This window comes from Anopheles cruzii, chromosome X (assembly GCF_943734635.1).
Source record: "Anopheles cruzii chromosome X, idAnoCruzAS_RS32_06, whole genome shotgun sequence".
Classification (NCBI taxonomy): domain Eukaryota; kingdom Metazoa; phylum Arthropoda; class Insecta; order Diptera; family Culicidae; genus Anopheles; species Anopheles cruzii.
The window spans coordinates 6,010,090-6,028,968 of NC_069143.1; the positions used below are offsets into that span (position 1 = coordinate 6,010,090).

Genomic DNA, 18,879 nt, shown 5'->3' on the forward strand with positions numbered 1-18,879 from the left:
CACCCTCGAAATTTGTGCTGTGCTCCGCGTAGTTCGCTTCGTTCGGTTGGGATTAGGGGCTCCCAGACGTACGACGGTACGACGCGGTGGCGAAACCCCCGGGTCAGGACGAAGATTGATGTTTTTAATAAAATTTGGATTAAACTAATTTGCCACGCAGCGCAGGGCACCGGCATCCACGCGACTCGCAGATCCTGCCCGGGGGGCTCTGAACCCCCGGAGCAGAGTAAACACGGCTCAGACTTTCGAACTGCGGACGGTGCGGACTTCCTTCCTGATTTAATTGCGCCACCCTGCCGCCCCCGTTTACTGCGATTATTATGTTTCTTCCTCGTATTCCCGGACACGAACTTCGGCGTGTCCCTCCCGTCGCACGCCCAGCCCAGACGCTAAGTTGCGGCAGATTGTAATAGAATAAATACTTGCTTATGGCGTGAGCGGGAGAAAGAGAGGGAGAGCCCTGCGGCTCCGTTACCGTTTTCGGACTTTCTACTGAACTGGACTGGGCCCGTCGTAGTGACTTGGCGTGGTTAGCTCCGAGCTCCGTTTCTTGCTCATTGTGGCGCTTCTCTCCCCGCGTCGGTCCTGCATCCACTGCATTCGCGCATCATCGGTTTCTCTACGACCACGTTTGAAGTCAGTAAGTCGTCGCCGTTTTATTGTTGTTTCTGATAGGCTAAAGTCCTTAAAACACTTTTCAAGCCATTGCTTCGCTTGAGCGGTATTTTTCCCCACCCCAGAAGCAATGTAACGTTATAACTTCTTCTACTGACTTCAAGGCAGCATTTGACAGAGTTTCTCATCAGTTGTTGTCCGCCAAACTGGCTAAACTTGGTGTCTGTCCTTTGCTCGTGAGTTGGATTGTATCTTACCTGTCTAATCGTGTCGTGTTCGTGTTAGGGTTAATCAGACCCTGTCCTCTGTTTTCACCAATGTCTCTGGCGTTCCCCAAGGAAGCAATTTGGGACCGCTTTTGTTTGTGCTTTTCATCAATGACCTTACTCTTCGGCTTCCTTCTGAGTGTCACTTGCTGTACGCTGATGACCTGAAATTGTTCTTACCTGTCTGTAACTCGTCTGATTGTGTCTATTTGCAAGAATTACTCGAACGCTTTGTTCATTGGTGTGCTTGCAATAGCATGTCACTGAATGTCAGTAGGTGCAATGTAGATGTTATCCGTGACTTAGTGTAACACTGGACGCGAAGCTGAAGCTTAACTTGCACCTCGAGGATATAATCAAGGGAGCGTATAGAATGCTGGGTTTTGTTATTCGTATGAGTTCTGAGTTCCGTGACGTTATGTGTCTTAATGTTTTGTACTGTTCTCTTGTTCGTCCGATCCTCGAGTTTGCTTGTGTTGTTTGGCATCCGCACTACCAGTGCTGGATTGTTTGCATTGAGGCCATACAGCGCAAGTTTACAAGGACCGCTGTCCGTAGGTTTTGCTGGTATGCGGCAGATCAACTACCATATTATAAAACGCGCTGCCTTCTACTTGGGCTACGATCACTCGAACATCGTAGACGGTCAGCTCAGGCTGTGTTCACATTTAAGACTTTGACTTCACGTATTGACCCACGCCAACACTCCTGTCTCGTCTAAATTTTTCTGCTCCTGCCCGATGTTTGAGAAGACGACCTAACCTCGACCTCAGAATTGATGCGCTCGCTGGACATAATGACAGCCGTTGCTTTCACTATGTCGCACTTATAACAACTTCTCGTCGTTACTTGACTTTAATATGTCCCTGGATCGGTGTAGTTATGTTTTTGCTTTCATGTCCCAATGGTAATTGTTGTGTCCTTGTTACTGTCGCCTGTGTCTTCCTTATATATCGGTTACCTGCTTCGTTTTTGCGATTCGTCTGAGTTAATTCGCCAATTAATAAAATTGGTTTTGATCAATTGTTTTGAAAATAACAAAACTCTTACGTCACTCAGTGGCAGTGTCACTCTTACAGACGAAAACTCGCAAACTTATGAGTCCGGAAATTTGAACAGCCTGCTTTTACTAACTGAAAAAAATGATGAGGCTCGGGACTTTTCAGCCCATGCGTTACTTACCCGCTGTGCGAGGCGGCGCTCCATCTTGTATGTCATCATGGGCCGAATAGGAAGGAAGAGAACAACCGGGCACGGAAGTGCCATTTTGTGATGTGGTTTGTGGTTGTATACATTCGACTACAAGTTTAATGCTTAACTGTTACGTCATATGTGCTCCGCTTGCCCTTAGTCCTTCGCACACGCATTATTAATTCATTATTAGTTGTGTTCATTGTTACAATGTGCAGTAATTATTACGTTTTGCGCGCGCGCACGCACGCGCTTGTGTGTGTTAGGACATCCACAGCGAGGATGGAGGAGACTATCGCCTGCCTGCCTGTCTGCCTGCGTCGCCGCTGCTCCAACTAAGACTCGGCGAAGAGTAACTAACTTGGCCACTCGGTTTTTTGGCGCGCTGCTACTGCTGCTGCTGCTCACTATGACTACTACTATTACTACTAACGGTGGCTGTCTAGCCTGCCGACGTTGTTTGCTGTGTGCGCTGTTTATTTTCAGTTTCAGTTGGCGTCTGCATCTAGCCACGATTGCGATGCGCCGCTTGATGATGTTGTCCGGTCCGAACCAAAGAATTCGTTTCTTGCTTCGGTTTTATTGTGTGGCAAGCGAAAACACGTGGCCCGTACCACGTACTTGTTTTTGTTTGTGTTTGTATTCCGCCGTGTTCGGTTCGATTGCTATTAGTGCACCGAGATTCACCACAATCACACACACACACACACACACACGTGCATCCAGCCATTATGCATCATCCGGAACGAAAGGATTGGAAGAACCGAAAACAGGAAAAAAGAGGGATACATTTTAAACTGATACACTGTGGCGACGGCGGCGGCTCGAACACAGAGGTTTTTGCGCGGGCTTCTGAGGCATCGCGCGCGCCGCCTCGAAACATAATATGTACAAAGAGAGACAGAGAAGAGGGCGGGGGTGGGGGGGGGAAGGGGGTTTGTAAAGGATGCTCCTTTCATCACACATTCCTTATTCGTTGATTGCGCTGTCGGTCGGTGGCCTCAGTTTTTTCCCTTCCCATACATACTTAATCCCGCCGGTGTGTTTTGCTTCCGGCTGCATCGGCTTTCGAAGGAACTGTTTTTTTTCCTTTTTGTTTTGCATTGGCCTTGCATTGTGTGTTTTGTTTTGTGTATCGTTCTGCTCATGCGTCTGTCTGTGTGTGTGTGTGTTTGTGGGTGGTTTCGGTGTTTTTGCCTTAGTTTCTTTTCTCCTCTATTTTAAGTTAGCTTATTATGATACATAGGCGCTACACGCTAAGTCAATAGTATTCCGCGTCGCCGTCGACCTGGCGACGACAACAATGACGTGTGCATTGGCGGAGGTTGGGGCGGCATTGGGGCGAAAGCACTCCCACATACGCGTAACGGTTCGGTGCACGCGATCGAAGCAAAAAAAAAACACTACACTTTGTTGCCCAATTGTGCTAGTGTGTATAGAAGAAAATTAGAACAGTAGACAAATAAATGCGGGTAAGAAACAGCAACGTGGGCAGCAGCAACATTCCTCATCAGATCGGAAGTAGACTAAACTGTGCCTCATGCTGACCTGTTAAAAATCGTAGCACCGTGCAAGAGACCTGCGCCGACCGAAGGTCAGCCAGCCAAACTGACAGATGTCAAACGAGATGACCATACAAAGAGAGTGAACGAAAAACCTATGGGAAGCACTCTACAGCCCCTCTTGCCACACCAACCGCAGATCCTCGCTTACCCTCCGCCCCCTCCCTCCGACAGCCGACACGTGCAGATTGGCACATACATACACAAAAACACATTCGATTGGCTTATGATACATATTATGTATTATACGTGCACGTGCGCATACACGCATATACACACACACACACAAACACGTTTATATATCGATATGTGTGCATGTGTGTGTATGCACTTGTGCACATTTGATATATATGTATAAATTAGTAAAAAATTAGTAAAAATACAAAATAGCTTACTGTGAACACTGCTCCACGCGACACTAATTACTTGTGTTAGTTGTTCTCTGCCAAATACGCCACTTCTTAACTCGTATATAGTTCATATGTTATTTCTCCCTGCTCCTGCTCTCTCGCGCTCTCTCTCTCTCTCTCTATGTCTCTGATGATCCCAACTTAGGTGCTCTCGTCTAGCTCAAAAAAAAAAAACAGAAAACTGCTCGAATTAAAGCAAACAGGTTGCTAGTGAGTGATAGAGTATTTATAGTAGGGCCCAAAAAAGGGGTGATTCGGTCAACCGAAAGTATCCAATACGCCTTCGTCGGGGTGTCGAGAGCTTCCCTAAAACTACTCAACGCGCACTCCTTCCACCGGGCCGGGGGCGTGTGTGAGCGAGTGAGATGAATAAAAATAAAATACTCGGTTGCGAATGGCTCGGCCATGACCCTGACCGAAAAAGAGAGAGAGAGAGAGAGAGTGGGGAAGTGCGTAGTGTGGACCATCACACCGCGGTACGCGCCAAAAAAACATTCGCACCGGCGCCATTTCGAGTTTGAGCTCAGACGAACTGGACGAACTGGAGTGTGGTGCCTGCCTGCCTCCCTGGTGGTGCCTCCTGAATCGACCACTGCTGCACTCGTTCGCTCTATCTCACTCACCGGCGACAGCCCGGACGGACGCGGCGGAGCCCTCCTAGTTGCAGGAGCCGACCTGCTGCTGGTAGCGCCGCAGCCGACGGTTCCAGTCGTCCTTCCACTCGATGATGATCGTTTTCGGGCCGAGCAGCAAGTTCTCCGGGTTGCCGCTCTTGGCGTCCATCCCAAGGATCAGGTAGGACCTGGGGCGCGGTCGCGGGGCCACAAAGAAGAACAATACAATGGAAGCGCACACACGGAGCACCATCGAAAGCCACCACTTACTTGTTCATCTTGATGTTCGGGCAGCGGCAGTCGATGTTCTTCGTGGGCACCAGCAGCCCGACGCTCTGCTTTCGCTGGTTCGCCACCAGCAGCGGGCTGCTGTTCGACTTGAATACCGACTGAACCTGCAGGTTGAAGCGCACCTCCTCGCGCGGTCCATGCTTGCCACCCGGGGTGGTGCGCCCGGTCACCTTAGCCATGATTGCTGCGATGCGAAACGAAACGAAACAGAACGCACCGAGGAGTTAGAAGGAGATCATTGGCGCTCGAACTGCTCGAACTGCTCGATTCGGCTGCTCGAAAGCGACCCGGTTACTGTCTCTTGCTATCTCGGTACTCTCGGCCAAATGCGGTACTTCCAGTTGGAGGGCTGGAGGACAACTCACGGGTCAACGAAGAACGAAGGAGGCTGACCAGACCAGAATACCTGAGAGAGACCCCCCACCCCCATAATGTGCTTACCATAGTCACGCTTGCAGAATTTATTCAAGTTGAGTCGCTTCGTGTCGAATTTACACTTGGGGCAATCTGGAATCAAGAAGAATTGGAAGAAAAAAATCGGAAGAGAAAGAGAAAAGATGAAACGTCGTGCAACGTCGGCTTTCTGGGACACCAGTGTCCCCAATACCCCACGCGTTACCAGCCACCAGGCGCCCTCATCAGGTAGCAGCGGTGCCAGTGCCTGACGACGCGTCAAGCTTGACTCGGCCTTGACCCGCACTCGCACCGCCTCCCTGTGGACCTACTATTCTGTGGATCTTCTGGACACTCACTTTCTTTGGTGCTTTCGCTCGCGTCCGGATCGTAGTGGTAGGACTCCGGGGCCGTGTTCTGCGCCTGGTGATTGATGTTGATGACCCGCGGTATCTCTGCGAATCGAAGACGAGCGAATGCGAACGATTAGAACAAACCACCGCCACCGCACCGCACCACCGAGGACATGATCAAGCATGCGACATGATAGGATAGGATCCAATATCAGCTACTGCGTTCGTTTCGCCACTTTCGTGTTTAGTGTTAGTTGTAGTTCTCTAGCTCTAAGTTATGTTAAATTGGCAATCAAGCTACGGCACCCGTTGGCTTTTTTTTTTTTTTTAAAAAAAATAAAATGAATAAATTACACTTCATTGCGCCCCGGTGCTAAATAACGCTTAACGGGAGCCCGGGTATGCGCCGTTGGCCTGCGGCGCTCTGGGGCGAGTGTGCTGGCAATAAAGAGGGCTCAGGGAACGGGGGATCGGGATACGATGGAGTGATACGTACTGATGCACGGCGCGATATGCGAGCGGCTCTGCTGATAGCCTCGGGCACACCGGTTGCAGTTTAGCCCGGTCACGCCCTCCTTGCAGGTGCACTGGCCCGACGTGTGGTTGCAGCTTTTCCCGGACGAACCGATCGGGTGGCAATCGCACGCTGCGAAAGAAACAGACGGAGAGAGAGAGAGGGGGGGTTGGTGCTCCATATCTTCGTCCTTCAAAGCCGGCCTTTGGGGAGACGAGATATCGGATCAATCAGAGGCGGCGGCGCAACTCACGTTTGCAGGTCTTCTTGTGGCTTATGGACTTGGTGGGGTCCTTGTAGAAGCCCTCGCGGCAGTAGTGGCAGTGGCGCCCGGTTGTATCGTGCCGACAGTCGCTGCATACCCCGCCCGACACACGGCCGGACATTTTGTAGAGGTCCAGATTGAAGCGGCACTTGCGGGCGTGCCCGTTACACTGGCAAACTGTACAACAGAGAGAGAGAGAGAGAGAGAGAGAGAGAAAGAGAAAGGGAGAGAGAAAAGGATTGATTATGCGTTGGTCAAAAATTGGTCATCGGTTGGTCACGCTCAGCGGATAGAACTGGTTTGTTGCGAAGGGCCCCCGAAGGGCACTCTCGAGGAGGCTCGTAGAGGTCCAGGCGGTCCATTCCAAAAGCAAGACATCAGCAATTTGTCGCCAGCATGAAATGACCTCCCCCACCACGCCCCCCTCCAAACTTGACTGCTAAACGGGGGGCTGAACGGGGGAGTCCGAGCGGCGTCGAAGCCCGAATAAGGAAATCGGGGGCCCTTCATACACGATTGCTCCCATGCCCCCCCAGTCTGACCCTATTCTGTGGTGTCTGTCTGTTTTTATTTTTCAACGACTTCGGCCGATTGATACGGACCGAGTGGAAGAGTGGAACGTAGGTAGGTTGGTGAGCAGAGGTGTGCTCCTTGCCCTTCCTGCATTCCGCACACACACACACACACGCACGCGCACACATATGGGAATTGTCAACTGACAACGATGACACGATTTATCGGCGTCGGACCTCGTCCGACGGTGTGCATAGCCTTCGGCAGGAGGTAGAGGTAGAGCGGCGCTCTCAGCGCCGTCCTTCGCCGTCCTTCACTGTGCTGTGGTCCGTTCTTGGCTTCCCACTTCTTCGATTGCATCGCAATGCATAGCACCGCTGGACGGCGCATAGGGAACAGATCGCGAACAGCGTATATATCAGGAAGGTCAGCATCCCCGATTTGGCTCACGAAGGGCAGCTCGCCTCAGCGTGTAGGGCGTGCTTCACGTGCGTGTGCGGTAGACTCTGCCATAAGTCTCCCGCACCACATCACACCACATTAGAGGGTGATCCATCTCGGGTTTGGGGATTCCGAGATGGGGTCGAGACACAAAATATCGATTGTCGGCTGGCGCTGTACAGCACGTAGCGCCGTGAAAGGCAAATGTCGTCCAAGTTTCTGGCTTCAAGTTCGTCGAAGAACTGCATTTCTCGGTAGCGCACACCATCGACGGTTACACGGCTCGTTCCTTCTTCATTTTCGCATTTCCCATTTCGTCCCATGTCAAAGTTTTTACTAAAGTATTAGGTCTAGGTGTTAATTCGTGCGGTTTTTATTCAATATTTATAACCTAATTACAACAACATAACGTATAACTAACTTATTGAAAGTATTGCCCGTCGTTAGCGACGACTTTCTCCCATCTTTCGGGTAATTCCTCGATTCCGTGTCGATAGAAATTCTTATCCTTATCAGCGATCCACTCAGAGACCCATTTTTCTATACTTTCATAAGAGAAGAACCGCTGTGCTGCCAAATCGTTACTCATGTAACGGAACAAATACTAGTCAGAAAGAGCAACATCTGGTGAATAGCGCGGGGGGGTTAATAGTTCCCATCCGACATTTTCGAGATAGGTTTTGACCGGTTTTGCGATGTGGGATCGAGTTTTGCCTTTTGAAAAATCAGCTTATCATGTCTTTTATCCCATTTCCGTCGTTTCATGGCCAAAGCTTTACTTCAAATGGATTAATTGTGGTTTATGGGATTGTCCTTCAACAATTTAATAAGGTTTTAAAAGCTCAAAGTATACCACACCTTTCATATCCCACCATATGCACAGCATAACCTTTGCGCAAGGAATATTTTGCTTTAGTTGCGGTGGCCCTGGTTCACCAAGCTGTATGCAGGGTTTTTTGCGTTTAGGATTCTTGTAATAACTCCCCTTTTCATAACCAGTGACGATTCGGTACAAGAACCCCTTTTGCTGCCGTGCAAGCAGTAATGAAAAAGTACTCCCCGCAAAACTACTCTACAAGGAACAAAACTTGACATGTTCAAATGCTTATAAAAGGTGTTGTTTGCACTTTAGCAAAAAAACATGAACCCTCCAATCTCGCGATTGCGCGATCCAACGCCGAGAAAGGCAATCAAATTAATACCAATAAATATTTGCCAACATTATCTACTTACCTTCGGTGCGATGTGCGAAGAAGAATGAAGCAGACGGGGAAGAAAGAGAGAGAGAGAGAGAGAGAGAGAGAAATCGGAGGGCTCCTTAACCGGCTACTCGCACAGCCCTTCTACGGAGCAGCCAGCAAAATCGCAATCGCATTAACGGGGGCTCTCTCCAGGGCAGATATACCCTGACGATAAGGAGCAGTTCAAGAAATTGGACGAGTCCTGGCCGGTTGTTATCTGCCAGGTCTAGAGACGAATGAAACCGATGGCGCTAGCTCCGAGCGTTGTTCCTGCTTATTATGCTTTTTGGCAACACTGCCTTGTTTTGACATCAGGCAGCTTATTTCATTTCGGAAAAAAACTGATTTGTGAACATCATTGCTTTTCTGCACAACCTGCCAAAGAAAGCTGCTACAGAATCGCACCAAAAATGCTTGCTCGAAGCTTACGGTGATCGTGCCCTTGAAAGATCGCTGTTAAGTTTACGCAACGCGACAAACTAGAAAAAACTTGTTTGCAGAACCTCTTTATTAATTCCGTAATGTCATGAGGAGCTCAAAAATTATTAGTCTTTTCTTCTTGGTGTGTCTGTCGCCACTGGTCTACTATACGTTCTTTTTTAGCACCCCCCGTTTCGCCTCTTTCGTGCTGTCACCTGCCGTCCACTCTGTCATCGTGACAGCTCCAGTACCCGGCAAATCCGGCAGGTGCGCTGGTGTCAGCGGCTAGGACGTACAGTAATGACCATTTTTTACGTAACAATCGCAGAGCATTGAAAATCGTGGGTCAACAACCGATCAACTTTGACTGCAAAACCAGATCGATTCGGTAGAAATACAACGCTGTATGTATGTGACCAGAAAGGGTGTGGTGAACCACGAGCTCCTAGAACCTAATGAAACCGTTAACACAGAACGCTACCGACAACAAATGATGCACACAAAGCAAAACTGGTTCAAGATACAATCAAAGCGCTTGGTTGGGAGCTACCACTTCACCCGCCGTATTTACCAGGCTTAGCGCCTTCCGATTAACAATTACTCATTACTCATCCTTTTTTTTTTGGGGCGGCAACCACACATTACCAGAGAAATACGGTAGAAATGGTTGGAACTAGCGATGCCGCATACTTTTATTAAAATAAAGTTTTTCATTTCAATGCAATAAACGTGTGATTTCTTTGGAAAACAAAAATCCAATCTCATACTTTAGATACGCGGGAAGGGAGGCATCGCTTGGCACATGACACGCGTTGCCCAGAACTAGAGAGCGTAGCCTCTCGGCAGCGTATGCGCTTCAGACCATCATATCCAACATTCCTCGAGAGACATCTGGAACCTATCAGAAGGTCCCCCACCATAAGCGGCAAGCGGCGACGAGCCTAGCCTAGCCTCCAAGGCTTTTAATCACCAACAACCAAACTGGGCGCTGGGCAAAATCCGACAGCGTGCTGATCCCGATCGACACCAGAGACCCATCCCATCATATCGGGCCGGCACTACGGGATGTATTTATTTTTACCACTTTAATGTGAAATTCGCAGCACACGCATCTCCTTCCGGCGCGGCACTGAAGTACCGTGTTTAGGGCATTGAACACACACACGCACACACACACGTCTCTGGCTGTCTTTGCTTTTGCTCTGACACAACAGGACGTAGCGCACTAGCAGCACTCCCTGTTCGCCGCCGCCGCCGCCACAGGCGGACTGAACCGTGGAGGTGTTGAGTAATATCTACAAGGTGCCACTTCCGGTCCCACGGTGAAACCCATTTCTGAGCGCGCGCGCGCGAGCAAAGGAAACAGGAAGAGACAGAGAGAGAGAAAGTGAGAGTGAGCAGCGCGCCTACAGTTAGCGGAGTGTGCTGTTCTCAAGTTTATTTAATTGCCCCACCACTTTCAGGAAATATTGGGTAGCCGCCTCCTGCTCCTAGGCAGCCGCTCGCTGCCTCCGAGGTCTGGGTCCAAGACGCGGCCAAGACACCGGGTCTGGTCCAAAGCGCTCGAGAGAGAGAGGTTTCCGAAGGAACGTGTCCGTGTCCAGAACGTAGTAATTTGCCAAATCAAATTAACGTTGGTGACGGCACCACCTCCAGAGCTGATGGTGATGGCCGACGGTAGCGCATCAATTTGTCATCCGCGCGACGACGGGCGAGCGAGGGCTCTTGAGGCCGCCGCCTCGGTTTTAGGGGGCCTTTGGGCGAACCAATAAGCTACGAAGGGCTACGGGCGAAGCGCTCACACTGGGGTTTCATAAGTGCTCCGGGCGCGTGATAGGGGTGGGGGTTCCCAAAGCCACACCACCACCAAATATGGTGCACGGCGCACAAATGGACCCCGAGCCGCAGGGAACGCCACGCCGTTGATGTCAGCCGCCGCCGCCGACGTCGTCTGGTCTGGTCTGAACGTCCGACATCAATCGTGTGTGTGTGGGAGGATGGTTGGAGATGGAGGCACTCGCTACCTAGTCACATTCCACGATGCAGCAGGCAGCAGGCAGGCAGGCAGGCAAGCAGGCAGGCAGCAGGAGAGCGAGTATTAAACGGAGGATGCCTTTTCTCGGTTCTTGACGGTTCGCTCGCATCGCTGTTCGGTCGTTCGTCAAACGTCCGCCAAAAAAGGCGATTTCTCCACTTCTCCAACCACTCGCTCGCTCGCCAAGATCTCCTTACACAGCACAGCGGGGCACACATGGCACAGAAGCAGCACAGCACGGTGCGAATCGCCTTTTTGCCTTTTAGAGGTCGGTTTGGCGAAGAAACCCGAAGATCGGGCCACGGGGAGGCACGGGGCGAAGGATTTTTCCCGCCCCGCGAAGTCCAAATGTGATTTCCAAATGTGTGCTGCTGCTACCGGGATGCCCTCCTGCACCGCTGGACTGTGTGCAACATGTGCACACCGCCTAATGCCGGTAGCTTCCAGCTACCAAGACGACAACGCCAAAGCAGAAATACATGGAGCTCAGAAATACACACGTTCGCCATTGTTCATTGGTCAGATTCAGCGACTTGCCGCTCGAAAGAAGCAGCCTTGCCAGAAGTGGCACCCAGAAAACCACATCAATAGCAGGGTGCCGGAAGACTGCATCTTCCAGGAAACCTTCCAGAACTTTGTCCAATATTGTAATACGTTGGTCTTTCGATAAGCAAAGCCGTACAAAGTGGAAAGGTAAAGGTAAACGAAACCCGTAAACCCCGTCCCTATTGGAGTGGCTCAAGATAAAGCTAAGCCAGAGCTGAAGAATTAGCGTATTGAGGAAGATACCTGGTCCCTCCGGATGATGTGTTATTCCAGCTTTGAAGGTTATTTGACATTGACCGAATATTTGGAATTGATTTGTTCTGTTTCAAGTTTTCGGCTTCGGCTATTCGCACGAAAAGACGAGTTTTTCGCACTGTAGAACTACTACTGTGCGAAGTGCACCAATCTCGACATCCCAAACACGCAGCTCTCACAATCCCCCCTAGCACCTAATAGCACCAACATAACGCAGACGCCTACGGCAATAAATCAATTAATTAACGACGTGTTCGAACGGCAGGGTGCCACCATGCTGACATGCCAGACACGAGGCGAGTCGAGGCGAGTGGTGGTGCGAGGCGATTCCTTAATACGCTGTTCGAAGCAGTTAAAACGACACACCGACACTGCTAAGCGATACGTCGTGGCGAATCTCTGGTTTATTAACGGGGAGGGGGGGGGGGGGGCGGGTGGGGGGCTGTGATAAACTCATAAACTTACACACATCTCACCGAACCGAGCGGAGCGGAGATTTGCCGGGAAGGATCTCACAGGGAACTGGCCGGGTCCGTGGCATGAGCTTGAGGGTCGCTGAAAGCCAATTTTGATGATTCCCCTCCCGTGCTCCCCCCTACATTCCCCGCCCCCCGCCCCGAGCTTGCCAGGGTTCGGTTCGGAGAAGCCGGGTCCCAGTAGCGGACTAACGGCTGATAAAATTAATTCTATTAATTAATCTCTGATAAGTTTTTGCGGGCTATCTGAGTCTGAGAGGGATGGGAGGCAGGGGAGGTGGAGAGGTGGAAAACAGCGACACAGGTAGCGCAGACGAGAAACGTATTATAAGCCTGCGGAGTAACCCCCTTAAGCTCATATATAGGGAGGAAGAGCGGAATCTACCCTGCCTGTCTTGCGCGCCTCTATCCAGGTTCGTCTTTCCAATCGACCGTGGCCCGCAGACTCCCTGGGGAAGCCGTGGCCCGCCCAAAAACCAAAAACCGAAATGGCGAACACAACGCCGTAGGTTATAAATGCGTGTCGCTTCGTGGCGATCCGATCCGGGCAAATATGATAGCGCTTATCCACGAACACCGTCAGCACCGGTGGGTCCGGTCTGCTGGTTGGTGGAGACTCTCGGCACACTACACTTCACCCCCCCGGCGTTTTGCCCGAAACACATTTCGGGCGGGGTAATTTATGCACACCGGCAGACAATCAAATAAAGCACCCAGCCAACGACTGGCGAGCCAGCGTTGGACTGAACGTCCAACTGAAATCAGGTTATGCAGGTAGTGACGGGGACACGACCAGATATTAATTCTAGACCCCGTGTCTTCGGGAGAACCGCTTGTCCTTCGGGGCTTCGGGGCAGCTTCTTCAGCGCTGCCTGGTAACGGTCGATCGATAAGCCGATCGAAGCACCGATCTATAACACACCGAGGGCCGGAACGCGGAATCGATCGCGGCAAAGACTTCAATTTAATTGAGAAAAAGAAAGAAAGAGAGAGAGAGAGAGAGCGTGGCAACATTCCACGCGAGAATCTAGGAGGTATCCTAGCAGTCGTTCAAATTTGTTAGTTATTAGCCCGTTAAGCCGAAAGGGTGACGCGAAAAGTCTTAAGTCTAATGGGTGGTGGTGTTGAGCCGAAAGTCAAAGCCGAAGGCACGAAAGATCACTAATTGCCAACCCCCATTACCTAATTCAACCTGGCCTCATCTCAGGTGGCGGTGGTCTGAATGGTGTTTGCTTAACGTTTGTCTGTCAGTGGCGAGATGCTAGACAGCGGTGGAGTTACAAGGCAGGTTACTTCGCGCACGAGCAGCGAGGGTGTGTGTGCGTGAATTCCGAGCGTCATTAGCATTAATGACACGCAAATTATTAAAATTATTTCCATCTTGACCCTTCACCGAAACAACCGTTACCGATACGGAATGCCTGCTTCGGTGTAGTTCTCCAACGTGCTCAGAGGCTCGCGTGTCTGCGCCATTAGCGTGAGGTGTGAAACGTTCGCGGGTTTTCGCCACAGCAGTCGTTGGGCCACATAGCTGCTCTTCGAGAGCCTTCGAAGCCCACCACCGGTCGTCGTCGTCGGTGTTGAAATAGAGAAGAAAAAAAAACAATCAAACGTATCATATCTTCACGCAGCAGCAGCAGCAGCAGCAACAGGTGTGCCGTACGCCAGAGCCCTCTGTAGGTGAGGTGAGTAATGGGTGAGTCCGCAGCGATGCTATCACAGCGTCGCTTCGCCTACAGCTATTGAGGGCCCTCCACTTTATTGGGGCGTTGAGGGCACGATTATTCGAGAACATAGAGCAAAACCGCTGCAATCAATTGCAATCACCCCCACGTCACATCGTTGCTCACGCCTGACGCCTGACGCCTGACTCATAGTGTCCAGGTATCCCAGGTGCTCCAGGTCTCCACGGTACCACGAGAAGCAGCTGTACACCACTCGAAACGCCCTTCAAAAACTCGAAGCGCAACAGCAGAATCAGTGGATCCTCCATCAAGCAGAATCTTCGCCCGCGTCTTCGCGGCCGTAATTGTGACAAATCACTGGCGCAACAGTAGCACTTGACCCTGAGACCCGCCATCGTTAGCTCGATCTGATCCGATCTCCGCCGAGAGCTACAAGCCGAGCCGAGGCACCGCGGGACACGCAAGGGAACCAGACCTCCAGTTCTGCTCTCGACATCCGTACGTTACAAGGTGTTCCGGTGTTGGTTTCAGAGCGCTCTTACTTTTAAACCTTTCGACTCTGCATCACACTGCGTTTTATATGAGGGTGATCCATCAACTGTTTGGATTTTAAACAACCGATTACTTGATTTTTAAAACGTCAAACTTCATTCTGGAAATGGTAAACATTTAGTAAAAACTTTAACATTCACAAACTGGGACGCTCTGCGCTTGCTCTGCGGAAATATTAAAAACTTATTTCCAAAATGGTAAGTCTTCAGTCTCAAACTGTACGAAATCGGAAGCGCTCGTTTCATGGAAGCCTTTACCTGATCGCAGCGCAGAATAAAATAGCCAGATCACCGACCGTCCCGATAATGCGTCCTGCGGCTCCTAGAGCTACAACGGTGCTGTAGTTCGTTCGTAGATCATACGTCTACACTGCACGAAACGAAACAACTGATCGGACGGCGGCGAATTGTGAGCACAGTAACGTAAACGAACCAATTCGAGCGATCCGCAATGTGAAATCCACGGCATCGGATACCATACCACATCACAGGAGTCTGCGCCTGCGACCGGTCGGTCTGTCTCGCATATGTGGCAAGCATTTGGTGCATTTGCGGGCGCTATGCTGCGTTGGAGGAAACCTTTGAACCGCACCGTAAACCTTGTGTCAAACGGGATCGCACTGTTTCGATCTGACGGACCGGAGCGGACTTTGCCAAGATTCAAGCAATGTTTTGATAGGAATCGAAAAACAAAGAGGAAACCCCTGTGGTTGGTCGTTCCATTTCTGAGACTTCGTGAAGTGAAGCAGAGCAAAGTACGGTAACAGTACTCCGGTATTGCATCCGATCCAATGCGGTGGACTCTGGGCGGCTAGGTCGTCACTCGGTAACTCTGGCAGTGACATACTTAGATTGGGGATATTGGGGAGATCCCCGATTGAAGTCCGGGTCCCGATGGAAGACATCCCCGGCCTACAACAGTGCAGTCCACACCACCACACCACATCAACCACGTGTTATCGATTGCTGACCCACTCGCGGTCTGCTCCGATGACGTGTGCTGTTGCTTTAGAGAGTGTTGAGTGTGTTGTGGTTGCTCGTTTCATGTACAAAACCAACCATCATATGCCGGCGCGACCACGAAAAAACAAACTTCCCTTACGGCAGGGCAGACCCGCGATGCAGCAGATGATCACTGGCGTGCTGGTCCGTTTGATCCTAGCATGTGTGAGCACGCGCCCCGCGCTGGACGCACTCATCCGCATTGGCACCGAGTCCCAGACGGGCCCGGCCGTGGTGTTGTGTCCAGCGGCTCCTCCAGCTTCTCCAGCGGAATCGTTGGACAAATTGGAATTTATATTGGGGTGTGGGGTTTACGACAAGCCGGGCAATTAATATCGATTTATCGCAAGCCCTTGAACGCTGGAAGCCGAACGCGACACACCACCGGGTTGACCGGGCGCGATCGATCAACCCCGACCCAGACAGTCGGGTGAGGGTATGTGTACCATATAATAGTTTACGCCTAATGCTAATGCCACCCGAAATCTTCGGCGGGAGTGCTACAGTGGCGTCACTGACCTGACTAGCCGAGAAGGCACACCCATCATTGGTGACCACCATCATGTCCAGTCTAGTTTGGAGCAGCAACAAAGTCATTGCGCCAGCGCTCGCTGGCCTGATGCGGACTCCCCATTAATCCGTCAGCGGCATAGCATTAACAAACACCACTGCTGGATGGTTCAATAAGTTTTGCAATTCAATAACAGAGGGCGCTGCTGGACTAGCTCAAATTTTCAATCTGTCAATTCTGTCAATGTCTGTCATCAATTCATTCTTTGTTTGTAAGCCATCTAGTATCGACGTGTGACAGTATTTGTTTACAAATGAACGAATCAAGCATCGTGCAGCGGTGGAATTTTTCTTTTTGGAAGGCTACAGCAGAAATTTGTAAACCAATGTTGAAAGTATATATGGGACTTGGATCTATCACCATGACCCTGAAAGCGTTTTTCATCAAACGATGAGGTCGCAACAGCTGAGGAAGCGTATTTTGCGGCCTCTTCCAGATTCTCGCTATCAGGGATCAGGGAATTTATAAATTGGAATCTCAACTGGAACAAGGGGCTAGTGATGTTCAACGAGACCAGACTGGATAATAAACTGTACTCCAAACCATAAAATGGTGTTTTTCTTATCGAAGCGCAAAACTTATCAAACAGCCTGGTAGCTGCACCTTGCACTCGGGGATGCGATATTAAATTGAGATGCTTTCCGCGCCGGCGGAGCACAACTTTGCGCCGTGTTATTCACACTAGACCGCGGCGGCGGCGGCGGCGACACCCATATACAACGTCGTCGACGTATCAGCCCCTTGCCAGCTCCCCGGACCTGTATATCTCCCAGCGAACAGATTGTAGATCGTAACATAAAATTAAACAGTCCGCGCGGCCCGAGACCCGAGAGAGCTGCCCTACAGGAAGAATGATTTGTGGGCGCCGCTGCTTGTTACCTTTCGGTTATATGGCTGTGGAGCAGCGAACGAACTGTGTGGAAGTAAAAACGGAAGAGGCCTTGAGGTAGTACCGACCGGCCCTGTTCCAGGAGGTGTAACTCACCCCGGGGACAGCGAAACGAGACCCTGATCGAACCGGCGTGCGTGTGGGCCCCGCGACGAACTGTCTCGGGGGACTCTGGCCGAACGCGACGCCTCCTCGCCAGACATCCTGCCGGAACATACAGGCATGCTGTGGGCTCGGGGTGTCTGCCGTTGGCTTATTACAATAAAATTATAATAAATTACCCGCCGTTAATGATGCTCGTTATACAAGCTGTGTAAGCGGCATTACGATCGCGGGCGCGCTCGCCATTGTTCCCTGCCCCTGGATGTCATTATATTGGGGCCTCCTACACAGCCCACCACACCAAGAGTAATCATTGGAGCCTGGGAAAGGGTCGAAAGGGCATGCACGCACCGACAGGAGAGCGTACGGTGCGTAGAGCGTACCTCTGCACTTAGTCTTCACGATCGACCGAATGTGAGCCTGTGAATGAAGGCTTGTTGAGATTTAGAAAAGCATAACTAAAGCATTTGGGATAAAACAAGCCCATTGTTGGGACGCTAGCTAATATAAGGTTGGCTCTAAAGAAAGCAATTATTTTTGCGGGAATTTAAAATCATTATTTGAAATGTTTCCGATGGTCCTATTTGTGCTGTCAAATGTGCTCGGTCCTTATCACTCAGGAAGATTCGCAATGCGCGAAAACAGATGCAAATCGCTTATGGCAACCTTCGGACTTTACGATGGATGCACCAAACCAGTCGCGTTTCTGGTCAATCGCTAGCTTCAAACGGTGTAGTTGTTGACTGTAGAGATCTGAATTTCGTGTTTAACTGTTTAACAGAAGCAACTCATAATAAATTAATCCTTTCAAGTCCCACCATATACCCAGTAGAACGTTCCTAGCCGCTGGTGCTGGTTTGGCCACCGTTCGAGCTGCTTAACCACGCTTTGACCAAGCGATCGTTTTCGCATAATACTGTCGTTTGTATCCCATTTCTCATTCCCAGTTCCCATCCGTTCAAGAAATGGATCGATTTCAATGCGTTTAGCCAGAACTTCGCAGATGGAAATTCGATCCATTACGTTTTTTGTGTTAATTGGTGCGGCACTCAAGTATCGAGCTGCTTTGTGAATCCAGCTTGGCGTGCAAAAATACAGCCGATCTACCGAGAAAATAATGGATTCTCGTTTTAGTCTAACTTTTATTCGCTCTGACAAAGCGAAACTCGGCTGCCTGGCTGGACCTGGTTGTGGTTGATTACCACTTCTTTTGCGGGCCTTCTGCTGCGAATGCGATATCAAACGTCAACGTCATCCTCAACGCGCAGCGCTTCGTCGTTTTCAACCAGCGTTCCGTGATGTCAGGCGAGAGTGACCGCCAAAGCGTCGCACTACAAATAGGCGGTCGAACGGATGCCCGGTAGTTGATCGGCGAGCGTTCAGTTTTCAATTTTGTCAAGTCACCAACAGCCAAACGGAGACAGAAACGGTGTGTGTGTGTGTGTAGGTGACGGCAGAGGATTGGTAAATTTCGTGGTGTCACCATTTAAGGGCGATCGATCCACCTCGGCTGCTGGCTGCTGGCGTCCAATGGCGATCCAATGGCACTAGAGTTCTTTTCGGGGACCTGGACCCAGATCGCACCAACACTTCCCTAGATGGTTTCAATTATGTGGGCCGGTCCGGCGAACTTTTTTAATGGCTCTACGGCGATCGGACCCCAAAATGACAGCACAGT

The 18,879-nt window shown here is 50.6% G+C and overlaps 1 protein-coding gene across 1 annotated transcript in view; it reads right to left on the reverse strand.

The window, feature by feature from the left end:
* Positions 1-4,701: 4,701 nt before the first annotated feature.
* The window catches only part of LOC128278227 (netrin-B-like), a 41,135-nt gene continuing 26,957 nt past the window's right edge, over positions 4,702-18,879 (reverse strand). The window contains exons 3-8 of the mRNA XM_053016909.1: positions 6,463-6,651; positions 6,192-6,341; positions 5,702-5,797; positions 5,391-5,456; positions 4,929-5,133; positions 4,702-4,846 (exon numbers count right to left, since the gene is read on the reverse strand). Coding sequence (XP_052872869.1) covers positions 4,702-4,846; positions 4,929-5,133; positions 5,391-5,456; positions 5,702-5,797; positions 6,192-6,341; positions 6,463-6,651 — 851 coding nt within the window. The remainder of the gene's footprint in view (positions 4,847-4,928; positions 5,134-5,390; positions 5,457-5,701; positions 5,798-6,191; positions 6,342-6,462; positions 6,652-18,879) is intronic.